General features: G+C 46.4%; 1 protein-coding gene across 1 annotated transcript in view; it reads left to right on the top strand.

Moving 5' to 3' along the window:
- Positions 1-13196, top strand: part of CACNA2D3 (calcium voltage-gated channel auxiliary subunit alpha2delta 3) — a gene marked incomplete at both ends in the record, with an annotated part of 806408 nt that overhangs the window by 398039 nt on the left and 395173 nt on the right. Inside the window, one exon of the mRNA XM_084248330.1 lies at positions 8670-8759. Within this exon, the coding sequence (XP_084104456.1) occupies positions 8670-8759 (90 nt within the window). The remainder of the gene's footprint in view (positions 1-8669; positions 8760-13196) is intronic.

Genomic DNA, 13196 nt, shown 5'->3' with positions numbered 1-13196 from the left:
ACAGTGACGGTGCCATGGTTCTTGGATCTTAGCACACTCCTCCCTCCTCCTCTTATTGAAAGCCTTCTGTCTTTACCACATCCACTGAGTGAAGTTTAGGTGGGACTTTGCCCAGTACTCCTGCTACAACCTCAAGTTCAGGAGTGGACACATGACCCAAACCTGGGTGAGCCAAGGACCCCCTTCTCTGGCCAGATTGGCTCAAGACCAGACATATAACCTGAGCTGGGCTAACCGGTGTTCTGGGGCCCTTTTTGATAGAAATATTGTTGAAATTGGGCTGATGTAAAGTTGCCAGGTTTAGACACAAACAAACAAACAAACAAACAAACAAACAAACAGGGCATCCAATTAACTCTGAGTTTCAGCTAAGTGATGACTACATTTTTAACATTTTGTTTGTCATTTATCTGAAATTCAAAGTTGATTTGGTGTCCTATATTTGACAACCTTAGCTCTGGCCATTGGACAGAGTAAGCAGGAATGTGTGAGACCAGTGATGTAGACAGCTGTTGGGGTAAAGTGAAACAAGAGCCTGTTGGGGTGAAGTGAAACCATGGAGACAGACACAGAGAAACCCAGTCCTGAGGGCACTGCTGTGGCCCTGGCCTTTCCTACATTGAGGCAGCTGCACCCCTAGACTCTTCTTACTGATAGGATGATAGGAGCCAATGGCTTTTCTTTTCATTTCTATACAGAAGTGTGTGTGTGTGTGTGTGTGTGTGTGTGTTGGGGGGTGTCAGTTTTCATTTTAAGAATTTTGAATTGAGGGCCTCCCTGGTGGTGCAAGGTGTTAAGCACAGCACTATGAAGCAATCGCAGCCTCTGCAGCATGAGTTTGATCCCCAGCTGGCCAGGTTGCTACGTGGCACAGAAGACCTCTCCTGTCTCACCCGCTTCTCCCCTCAGCAGTGTATTTCACTCTGCCTGTTCTGTTCCCCACTCTGTCTCTGGTGAATCCTTTCACCCCTCAAACCTCTGACCTCTACCCCAGCTCTTATATATATAAATACATCTTTTAAAAAAAGAATTTTGAATTGTATGCTTTTATAGGCTCAAAATGCAATGCCATTTCTACTCTAATTATAAGAATTAATCATTATCGGTTGCTTACTGTAGGCGGACTCTGTGTTCTCCTATACATTCTCACAGTAGCCCAGCATGTTATAGAGAGTTATGGACCCAATAATTTCCCTTCTATGAAGTTATTATACTGTTATTTACTGCACATATGCATGAGGGTATTACAGTGTGCATTCAAAGATATTTACCATCATGTTTGAAAAACTAAAACCCTAAGTTTTCATCAGTAAGAGACAAATGCATGGTGATATATTCCTAAAACAATGTACAATGCTATCCAGGGTATTTGTTTATTCATAGACTTGAATGAGAATGGAAGAAATTCCGACACTTAAGTTTACAACCCATATGCAATGAGTTTGCCAAAATACAAAGATCATTGAAACAAATACTTTTTAATTGAATGAGTGTTATAAAACTACATAAATTTTCAAAGTGATTGCTCAGAAAATGTTTTAATGTAGTTGCCTTATGGAGTCCAATGAGTTTGCCAAGCTGTCCCAGAAATGAATGTTTTCATTACTGAGAAGGTCAGTGTAGGACAGGGAGAATCAAGGAGTATCACCCCCCAACAGAGACCCCAAATGTTTGTCCTCAGCACCCATCACCTTTCATGCTGGGCTGTAGCTTTGCTTTTGGGGTGCAAAGAACATTGAATCCTGAAAAAGTCACTGCAGGGTGGTTTGATGAAGACAAGCCCATGGCACCCATGGGCTACATCTGCATTGCATTCCCCCTGGGTGCCAGCTATAAACACCCACATCTTTGGAGTTGCAAAGCTCCACAGAGCTTGGCACCATGTTTGGAATTAACTCAAACTGTGACTTCTGTCTGTTCTTGCACACTGCAGCTGATGAAAGTATTCTTCCTCCAAGGAGCAGCCTTGAGTCAGATCAAGGTTTTCAAAGTTTTTAAAGGATGAACGTGGACCTTCAGAACTGTCAGATACGAGGGGAGCCTGCCATCTACACACATGCATTGCTCCAAGCTGAGGCACAAAGCAGGTGCTTTTGTTCAAGTATATAGAATTAGGGTTGTGACTTTCCTCAATCTCTGGAAGGTTCCCAGAGCTGGCTCCCTCAGGTGCCTAATGAGGATAGTGAGTGAAAACAGTACGGCACTGAGTGCTCCCCACTCAGCCTTACCTCACCATCCATGGCTTTGGTGGAGGTGCCTGTTTCATTGCAGATGTTTCTCTGGGTATAGAGAATCACCCATTTGGTGCTCATCACCATCATCTTACATGGGGTAATTAGTGCTTTTGCCAATTGAAGTGAGGTTGTAGCTAATCTAACTACCTGTATGAAATAGCATTCATTGTTCACATCCAGGAGATCTATCTTGTCTCTAATTTGGCACTAGCATTAAACAGCTGCTACCTCCAGACACTTCCATTTGTTATAGACCATGTTAAGAAGCAGGGCTGGTTCAGACCTGATTGTGTCGGTGTCTGTACTTTTCCAATTGCAAATAGCTGAGCCTGCCTCTTGGACCTTTGTATTATCATGTTTGAGAAACATCGTGTCACTATCTACTTTCCCAAATGGAATCAAATGATGGTGTGACATACGGGATCCTAGTCTTTGAGGTTGCAATGTATAGGGTAAGTGAATTGGTCAGGCTTTTACACTATTGGCCTCTGTGGCTATCACCTGTGGCCTTGAATGTAGAAGGTGCTCGGTAGTGAGGGGACGGGGCATGCATGCCTGATTATGACACCTGGAGTATGGTGTAGGCATGTGTAAGTGGGCACATGTGAGCCTGGAGGCTGAGGCTATAAGGGCAGTGTCACTCAGACATAGGAGACACATACAACAGAATGGCTGAGAGAATGAGAGACTACAGAGAGGCAGAACCATAAGCCGACAGCAGAGAGAGCCCAAAGAGAAAAGCAAGCAGATTCGCCAACTAGTGCCCTGTGACCCTGGCCTCCCTGCCTTGCCAGTCTGTGGGCTTGCCCCACAACAATTGATGTAGGAAGAGCAGTAAAGCCTTAAAAAGCTAATGAGGGCTCCAGGACTCTCCTTTACCCATCTACCTGAATCAATAGAGAATCTACCCCATGCATGCTTGCAAAACAATTATGTCACAAGTTTTTCCTGTAAAATATAGCAGCTGGACACTGCCCTAAGTCCCTGAGGTGCCCTCAAAATGCTGTAAAATTCAGTCAGAGGATTTCCCAGATTCAACAGGATCCTGGGATCCCATGTTTAGGGTTGGGGGTACAGCATTGCCAGGAGGTATTCTATCACAATGAAGAGCCTTTATTTACAATAAATCATCTTGTGACCTGGTGAGAAGACAGGTGTGGACATCTCTGGGTCTCAGACAACTGGCTCATGCAGATTGGGCTTGGAGCTCAGTCATGCAGCCTGGACATGGAGCTCAGTGACAATGGGACCACTGAGATTTGTAAAGACTTATTTGACACCAGAATGAGATGGACAGGGCCATGGGGACATGGCTCATCTATCAGGATGCCCTAACTGAGGAGGGTCTTCTGTCTGCTACTAATAGAGCTGACATTGGAGAGTCTCCACAGGGTACTCTAACCATTAGCATCTTAGTTTTAGTTTGCCTCCTGACAGCCACAGTGCAAAGCAACCTAATAAATTCAAGCACCTTTGAGGAATACCTGTTGAGTAGCTGTCTGCTGTCCACCAGAATCCTCTGCTCCTGGGGCATTGCAGTGCAGGTATGGACAGGGCAGCCAGGACCAGAAGGCACATAAACTTCCCATACTTCCTTCACACGTGCCAATGATCTTGTTCTGATAGACATCACTGACAAATCACAAATCAAAGGGAAGTATGTTAAGACAGTGGCAGCAAAGCATGCAGCCCAGCCCGTGCCCATCGGAGCATGGGGTCCTATGCAAGTATGAAGACTGCATGCCCATGAATCCAGCCTTGAATGGGAGTTTTTTTTTTTTAAGATTTATTTATCTATTTATACAAGCACTGGGTACAGTCAGAAGCGCTGGAGGATGATAGAATTCACCAGAGCCAGAGTGGGGAGCAGAACAGGCAGAAGGACTGAAGTACCTTGCTGAGGGGAGCAGCGAGCATGGCGGGAGAGGTCTGCGCACCATGTGGGACCCTCGCTGATGGCCAGGGATTGAACCAGCACTGCAGAGGCTGCAGGCAGCTTTGCAGCCCAGCGCTCAACCGCTGCGCCACCGGGGAGGCTCTTGAATGGGATTTTGCACATGGCCCTACAGTCTGTGTGCCCCCCTACATGCTGTTCTTCAGCGGTATTGAGAGCTGTGCCTTGTGTTTCCAAGAGGGACACTCATGGGGATTAGGATAGGGGGTTCCCTACTTGAAACCACCTTCCCCAATCCCACTCTGCCACATGGAGCAGGTATTCTTCCATTCAGAGTCTCTATTCGCATGTACAAAGAACAGGCACATAAGCACTTTTCTTCTCAGGGTATCAGGAAGGCCAGGTGAGGTAGCAGATGCAGGGTGCTCAGTGCCTGGCATGCATCTGGTACTCAGCTGGTGTTGGCATCCCCAGAGGACTCAGGTGAGGGCTCCCCATGGCTGAGCTGCTACCACGCGCCTCGTCACACCTGATGAACACAAAACTCAGGTCTGCTGCCATCCGGTGACCTTCTCTTGCCGGGGGCTCATTTTGTTTCCCAGTGACCACTCTTCATGTTAACCCCCTGCTCCTAATTGAGAAGATTCAAACTTTTATTATGATTACATAGACAGGAACTAACATGATGCTATTATCACAGAGAGAGTTATCAGTATTGATTTAACTAAATCAAATGCTAGTGGAGGGAGAGAGTTATTTCACCAGGACCCTCTACTGGCCTGGATGTTGTCACTGTTTCACAGAGATAAGTGGCCTCACTGTGCCCGCTGGCGTCCAGGCACAGGCAGCCGTGGCGCTTTCCATGCGCGTCTCCCCAGGCATTAAGCTGCACTAATTGCTTTGGAGCGAGGCCTTTTCCTGGGCAGCAGCATATGCTGTGTGAGTGCCTGAGGCAAAGATAAAAAGCCACCTTCCTCCTCCTTTATTGAAGCTTAATAATAAAATGGAACTGTCACCATTTCCAATAAATTGTTTATTTTAATTTAGAAAAATAATGGATTCTGGCCACCTTCTGGCACACAGCTGTTGAGGAGTGTCTTCCTGGCTTGGGCAATCATGAACCTTCTGCTCTCTGGAGCTCGTGCTGGAACATGCTCAGGTCTTGGTGTCAGTAAAATCAACCACGTGTCTCTCTCCATTTAATAAAAGCTGGCCCTTGAAGGGTGAAATAAGTCATTTCAAGGTGTATTTGATTGTAAAGTTGCAAGCCAGGAAGTCGGCATGGAGGTATTTGAGGTATAAAGTTTTGTAGGAATTTTTCCAAGTATTTTTTTAGTAAATATGAAATTAAAACAGTCTGAGAGCATTATGATGCTTTCAGAGGACTTTCCCCCACCCCCTATAATATTGTAAAAAGTCTGCCCAATATCCTTTGCAATGAGGGAATTGAAGGCACAGATGAAAGAAGTGTGTGACTCTGCCTGAGAGAGTGAGTGGCAGAGGGGGACCGGGGATCTCAGACCCCAGCTCCTGCCTGTGTGAGGCATAGATCTCTCCCTCCTCCACCTTCTCTGCAGGGGTCAAAACTGATGCCTGACAGTCAGAGCTAATTGTCTCAGGGACTCATAGCTGGTAAATGGTTTAACCAGGACTGGGACTCAGTCTCCCAAATCCAAATCCTGGTTCAGTGTTTTGCTTTATTTCCTCCAGAGCCCATGAGGCCTATATACCAATTGCTTACCTACAGTGATTATAATGTGATTTTAAATTTTCCAGCAGATGCAACTGGAATTAGAAAACAGAATTCTATAGTGATGAGGTGGATACAGGACAGTCAGCCTGGTCCCTGCATCCCTCCCAGACACTTCCTGTGGAGCGCATGTGGTTAGGATTCATCTTTAGTAAATCACAAATTGCTCCATGCCAGGGGAAGTCAAAGCAATAGCCATTATATCCATGAGTGTCTTGAATGTCTCTCTGGTACAGGCACTTGAACCATGTGTGAAAACCACATAACGTGGTGATGGTGATTAAGAAAGGGTGGTGGGGGCATCAATGAGAGGAGAAAGATCACTGCAGTGCTGGGGGAGCTTTAGTGGGGAGAGTAATGTCTCAGCAGCCAGGGTCACTGTGATAGTCTTGATCAACAGGTCTTTTCAATAAAGTGGCCCCAATCCAACTAACACAGGTCTAGCAAAGAAGCAAATTGATTGGTTTACTTACCCAGAATCCTAGCCATGCCTGCATCTCGTGGCTCAAGCCATGCTGGTTTTCTCCTGCCCCCTCCATGTGGACTCTGTTCTGCTTGACCATTGCCTTTATTCATGTGAACTTTTCTTCTGCAGTGGCAAGGTAGTTGCTGGAAGCCCAAGTTTCCTCCCTGCAATCACAGTGGAGAGAGGCAGGCTTCCTCCCTACATTTCAGTTGAAGCCCAGGGGTTGGGTCATGTGACCATGCCTGACTGGTTGATGGAGATGGAATTCACAATTAGTATTAGAAGAAAAGTGGGCCCACCCTTTGATCTTGGAGGGCAGAAGAGAGATACTAGCCTCACCCATATCATATAAAGTATGGGATGCTGAGGGAGAAAGAAAATCAGAAAAAGAATGCATGCTGGTTTGGCAAAAAATCATACAGAGCCACTGAGATCAGGCCTCAGGGTTTCCTCTGACTCCCCATTGGTGAGGAGGGAGGACCAGGGCAGTCCCATGTCTCATCAGCACCGTCCAATAGGAACTTCTGCAGTGATGAGGATGTTGTTTCATCTTCACTGTCTGATGCAGTAGGCACCAGGCATGTGGGACTTTCGAGCACTTGAAATGTGACTGGTGTGATGAGAACCTGAAATTTTAATTTAGGGTGATTTTAGTTCAATTTAATGTAAATAGTTGCATGTGGCTTATGACTGTCACAGTAGACAGAACAGTGCTTGGGGGAAGCCACATTACCAGAGGTGGTAGTGTAGAAGGCAAGACCCAGGAGGAGAATGGAGATGACAATTAAAATACAGCCTGGAAGACTATGGTGAAACTGACTTGGTTCAGGTTATAGGATAGGAGCAAAGGGAGTTAGATATGAGGGAGAGAAGAAAGAGAAAGATGCGAAGAGAGAGGCCTTCGTGTGCAGCATCATTTGGAAACCCTTAACCTGAGGAAATATTTTTTCCAGCTAATATGTGGACCAGATTTGTACCAGGGAGAAACAAAATCACAACTGACCTCGTTATAAAAGTGAATCGAAGAGAATTCTATGACATGTTGTTACATTTTACTGTAAGTGTCCAACAATAAAAGCAACTGTTGCCTGAAGCGTCTTTCTACACATGGATTAAAAAGAAAATTAAATGGGGTTGCTGTGTTGTTAAAAAAAAAAATAACAACACAGTGTAAACTTGTGTGACCAAAGCACAATTGAATACAGTTGACAGAAATGACATCAGAAGAATAGAATGAACTTGTCGAGGCAGGTCTGGCCACAGCCTCCTGAACCTGGGACCAGTTAAAGCCCAGGCTCTGTGCAAGCCGCAGAGAGCATGTTGTCATTTTCCTTCTCCTGAGGGATGTGTGGGGATTCCCATAAGGTGATACTGGTGGAGAACAAGCCCTTGGTGCTCTCCACTCACTCACAAGTTAGGTTCCCAAGGGTGACAGTTCTTGGTGAATGCAGACTGATCTGTTCTGATTCCCTCCTGCCCGCCCTCAGTCCAGGAGCTTCTCTCTTCCTTGGATGCAGTTAACTGCCTGGATTTGTTGACCAAGTGTTCAATGGAGGGCTTGCCATAGCTTTGCATCTTGCTGGGCCTTGGACATTGAGCAGGAAGAAAAGAGAAACACAAAGCTTTTCCTGGCTGGGTGGTTTGACTGGTTCTCCAGTCAAACCTCACTCTCCCTAGACAGCTACTGAGCACCTTTCGTGTGTCAAATAAATATTGCTGTGGAGACAGAGGAGGCAACCAGACACCCCTGTCTTGGGAGTGTCAGTCTTGAGTGGGGCCAGATTTGAATGAGGCAATTGCACACCAGGAGCGCTAGTACAGGTCGGATCTGAGCTTAGCGTGGCAGTGTGGGCTAGTCTCAGAGAAGGGTGGTCTGGGAAGGTTTTCTGGGTAAGAAGGGGGTGATGTCTATACAGGGCCTAAAGTGGGCAGGAGAACACATGGCAGAGAAGCCAAGGGGATGGGGAGGGGTTCAGAGGAGAGGATCATGCAGAGTCCTGAAAGAGGGGTGTAGGGGGTGTGCAAAGGAGAGTCACAGAACACGAAACTGGAAAGCAGAACAGGAATTTTAGCCTAATTAAGTACATGTCACCCCAGTTCCAGAATTTTTTTTCCCTACAGTGTAATCAAAGCCTAAAACAAGCATAAACAAGGTAAATTTTACATTGAATGAGTTCTTGTTTTGAATTTGGAAGGAGAAAAACAAATGGTGGCCAGTTGGGCCTGAGAGTCACTGGCCTTGCCTTCGCTTATCCCTGTTCACTCAAGGCTGGCGTTTCACGTAACAGGACAGATGCTTATGGATTTTCTGCTTTGTTGTTTCAGCACTTCAGGGAGCATCTGGACAAACTTTTTGCCAAAGGAATTGGAATGCTGGATATTGCTCTGAACGAGGCCTTCAACATTCTCAGCGATGTAAGCTCCCCTTTGATTTGCCTTTCTGTCTCCGGCAGAGTTGATGGGATTGCTGGTTTTAGTTGTGGACCATCGTCCTTGCTAGCTGGCTACACCCACAGGTGTGGGAGAGGAGGTGAGCCTGGTTCCCTCAAGTCTTCTGGAGAACCAGACCAGCCTGCCAGCAAGGTCAGACAGCCCTCTGCTAGGTAGGATTGATGGAAAGTCTGGCCAGGGGGTGATTGATGTCACCTTCTAAGGCAGATTCTTTCCACCTGAGACACTTTCCGTTTCCTCTTAGAGTAGTCTCATGCCCGTTGTGTGCTTCACCGACTCTGTAGGTGCAAAGTCCAGTGGAAGGACGCTTTGCTGTGGGCATGTTGAATTAGTGCTGTCCTCATCCTCCCCTTTTATCCAGGCTCTGGAGAGCTGCGACCTGCAGCATGGGTTTTTTTTTTTTTAATGTTTTTTTATTTTATGTATTTTTATATCATTTTTCATTTTTGTACAGTGTATGCATTTTTCATCTTGGTTTTTGTCCCTGTAAAATTCCCCCCCCCCGTTTTAATCCGACTCCCTTCTCCCCTGCTGTAGTGTGTCTCTGGTTGATAGTTGCCTATTGATTTTGATTTTTGCATGTATAAGGCTACAATAAATACTGCAGCAAGCAACCCCGCCTGGTGTTTCTCATACTTTATAAATTTTAATTTTTATTAAGGAAGTACCGTTGTCTTTCATCTTTGTTAACATTTTGACAGGGTAGGATTTCTCCCCTCGGATGTGATCATCCTAGCTCTCCCACCACCAAAGCACCCCTAGTCCTCCACTGTGGTACACTGTGCTCTCCCCCCCTCTCCCTCTTTGATGCCTCAGATCTGTGGTCAGTTTTCAAGGAATGATTTTATAGTTTGTATTTGTATTTGACCTTTTTTCTGGTTCCTCTAGATTCCATGTATACGTGACACAGTCCTGTATTTATCTTTCTCCTTTTGGCTTAATCCCATCCAGCTTCACCCATGTTGTCACATATGGCATGCATTCATTTTTTTTGATTGCTGAGTAGTATTCCATTGTGTATATACCACATCTTCTTGAGCCAGTCATCTATTTTTGGGCATTTGGGTTGTTTCCAAAGCTTAGCTATTGTAAATAGTGTTGCTGTAAACATAGGGGTGCAGGTGCCCTTTTGAATTAATATTTCCAGGCCCTTTGGGTAAATACCTAGGAGTGGAATTGCTGTGTCATATGACAGATCCATTTTCAGTCTTTTGAGGAGCCTCCACACTGCTTTCCAATGGGGCTGGAGCAGTCTACATTCCTACCTGTAGGAGGGTTCCTTCTTCCCCACACCCTTGCCAGCACTTGTGTCTAGTTTTTTTTTTTTTTTTAAAGATTTATTGATTGATTGATTGATTGATACATGCATACATACAAGCACTGGGTACAGTCAGAAGCACGGGAGGGTGAGAGAATTCACCAGAGCCAGAGCAGGGAGCAGAGCAGGCAGAAGGACCGAAGTACACTGCTGAGGGGAGCAGCGGGCAGCAGGAGAGGTCTGCGTGCCATGTGGGATCCTCCTCTGGTGGCCGGGGAGAAGCCGGGGATCGAACCGGTGCTGCAGAGGCTGCAGGAAGCTTCGCAACCCAGCGCTCAACCGCTGCGCCACCAGGGAGGCCCATGTCTAGTGTTTTTAATATGGGCCATTCTTACAAGTGTGAGATGGTATCTCACACTTTTTGAACAAAGATTTCCCTCTCAAGTAGTACCTGTTAAGATCCTGTGAAACATCTTGGGAAATCGTGAGTGTGCAGCTGACCCTTGTGTCCAGTTTTGCCAACTAGAACAATACGTCTAACTTGCCCCTGTGTGTTCTCCTTATTCTGGGTGAGTGGGGAGGTGTAGAAAAAATAGTGACTCTCTTTAAGTCAGGTTCTGTATCATTTATTTAACTGCTTTTTAATATCAGGCACTGGGAATACAACAGTGAGCAGAATAGACAAAATATCTGCTTTATTGGACCTTATGTTCTAGTGCAGACATCATCAAACCACGGATATGAGCCAGAGCCAGCCTGCCTCCTGGTATTTCTAAGTGTGTTATCAGGGTACGGTCATTCCCACCTTGATTACATTTTGTCTGTGGTTGCTTATGCACTACAGTGGCAGAGTTGATTAGCTGTAATAGAGATCATATAGGCTGTAAAGCATAAAACAGTTACTGTAGTTACTAACTTACAGAAGTTTCGGATTCCAGTTCTGGTGGAGAGAGACAGATGAAGTGAGAATATTCTCATGGAGAATCAGAGTGCCATCATCCAGGTGGGATGAGGAGTGCTTTATAGAGTGGTCAGGGAAAGGAGCTCTGATGAGGTGATGTTGGAGTAGAGGCCTGACGGAGGAGAGGGAGCAGCCGTGTGGATATCCTCAGAAAGGAGCTTCCAGCAAGAGAACAGCAAGTACGAAGCCCCCCAAGCAGGGAGGTTTAGCATATACAGCCAGAAGCCCCTGTGACACGGAGAAGGCCATAGGAGCCAGATCACCTACAGCTGTAAAGACTCAGTGAGGACTTTGACTTTACTTTGTGTTGGATAAAAAGCCATTGAAGCGTCTCAGCAGAGAACAGCATGACTCAACTTGAGTTGGGCAGCAGTTAGTGAACTGCCGTGTTAGAAGCAACTGTTGGAGCACAAGGACAATAGCAGGGAGGCCATTAAATGATTTGGGGGGCAGGGATAAAGTTGAGATCATGATGACTTGGACCAGGGAGGTAGCAGTTAATATGTTAAGAAGCAGAACAATAGAAACCACTCTAGGCACTTCCCACAGCAGGAGTTTAATTAGTCACAAGGGGATGGAAAAGCTGAGACTCCAAATGGAGAATGGAACAATCCACAGATGGTTATTTGCACCAGGGGATATAGCTCCTCTCTCGGGCAGGAGGCCGACAGAAGGAAGAGAGGCCTTCAGGGCCTCCTCACTGTGGTCATCAGATGGGAATAGAGCTGTGGAGGGGACTTCCCCACAAGAGCTGGAATCATGGAAGCCAGTGCCATGGAGGAGCACAGCCATTGCCAAGAAAATGAAATGGCCATGCCCCAGAAGGGAGACAAAGGAGAAGGAGCTACAAGTGCCTTGACTGCTCCCTTTTGTCCTTTTTCTCCTTTGAATGGACCTCGACAAAGCTGTTGGGGAGTCCAGGGACTGCAGTTTATTGGAGAGAGGCAGTGAATGGAGCTGGGGTAACCAGCTAGAAGCTCTGAGGGGCCCAACTTCCCTGAGTCTCCAGGTTGGGGGGCAGCTGTTGTGAGTTTGCAGGTGAGCAGGGGGGCTTAGATGGTAAGCATACACCCCACTTCATGCAGGTCTTATGTGCTGGTCACTTATACCTGATTCCAAACTTGTGCCTTTTCTATTCAGTCACACTGGCCTCTCAAGCTCAGGGTAGACCCCAATTTCTGGACTCTCTTTTACCAGTCATATCTATAGTTCATAGAGGGCCCTTTAGGTCTCAGCCTGAGCCCATGTGGTGATTATGTCATGATTGCAAAGGATAGAAGAGTAAGGAGAAAAGGTGGCATAGACCTGACGTCATTTCCTCTCCCCTTGCTCCAAGGTGACCTGTTACATCGTTCACATTCATGTAAGACTTAGCATTTGGGATAACACATTCTTGTTAACAACTTATTATTAATTTAGAAATCTAACTGTCCCAAGCAAAGGGCTAACCTCCCTCTTTAAATTCTCATGGGAACCTCAGTGGGCACCTTCTCAGGTAGAGGTGCCAAACCCTGCTTCTCAGCATGTTCTTTCTAGGTGGTAATATTGAGAGAATTCATCACAATGTGAACATTTGCTCACTTTTTATTTCAAAAGTCTAGTGGTTGGAGGCTGCTGCAGTGCACTTTTGTTGTTCCATCTCTCTGGCTAAGATGGTGAAGACACGAGAGTTAGGAAGTGCTAGCTGTGTGGCTATACTCATGGTCTCATAGTCAGGGAGGCTGGGCTGAGATAGGAATAGACTGGCCACATCATCTGCAAGGCTCACAACAAAATGAAAATGCATGCTCCTTGTGCCAAGTTAAGTTTAAGAGCATTAAGCCTCTTAGGGGGCCACAGGAGGCTGCATATCTCATACCCTGGCTGGATGAGAACTCAGCATGACAACGGTGCCTGGCTCGCTCTCAGCAGTGGGGTAGGAGAGGCCCCTCCAGGACCATGGAGACCCTGGACAGCCTCGTCTTGCCAGGCTGCTTGGAATCTAGAAGCAGCTCTGCCTTTTGACATTTTGGTGCAAGTCCCTGCCCAAGTCCTCAGGAATATCTGTTTCTGTTCACCTTCTGCTCCCTTTGCCCTTCCCCGCTACCTTCTCTACCCCTCCCACTTCTCAGTTGTGTTCTCTGAAAGGCAGTGTTTCCCACTGCGCCCCAGTTGATGCTGGTCAGCCAAGGTACTCCACCAT

The sequence above is a fragment of the Talpa europaea genome (genome assembly GCF_964194135.1).
Source record: "Talpa europaea genome assembly, chromosome: 11".
Lineage (NCBI taxonomy): Eukaryota > Metazoa > Chordata > Mammalia > Eulipotyphla > Talpidae > Talpa > Talpa europaea.
Note: the sequence above shows the minus strand (reverse complement) of the source record. Positions and strands in the feature narration are given on the sequence as shown.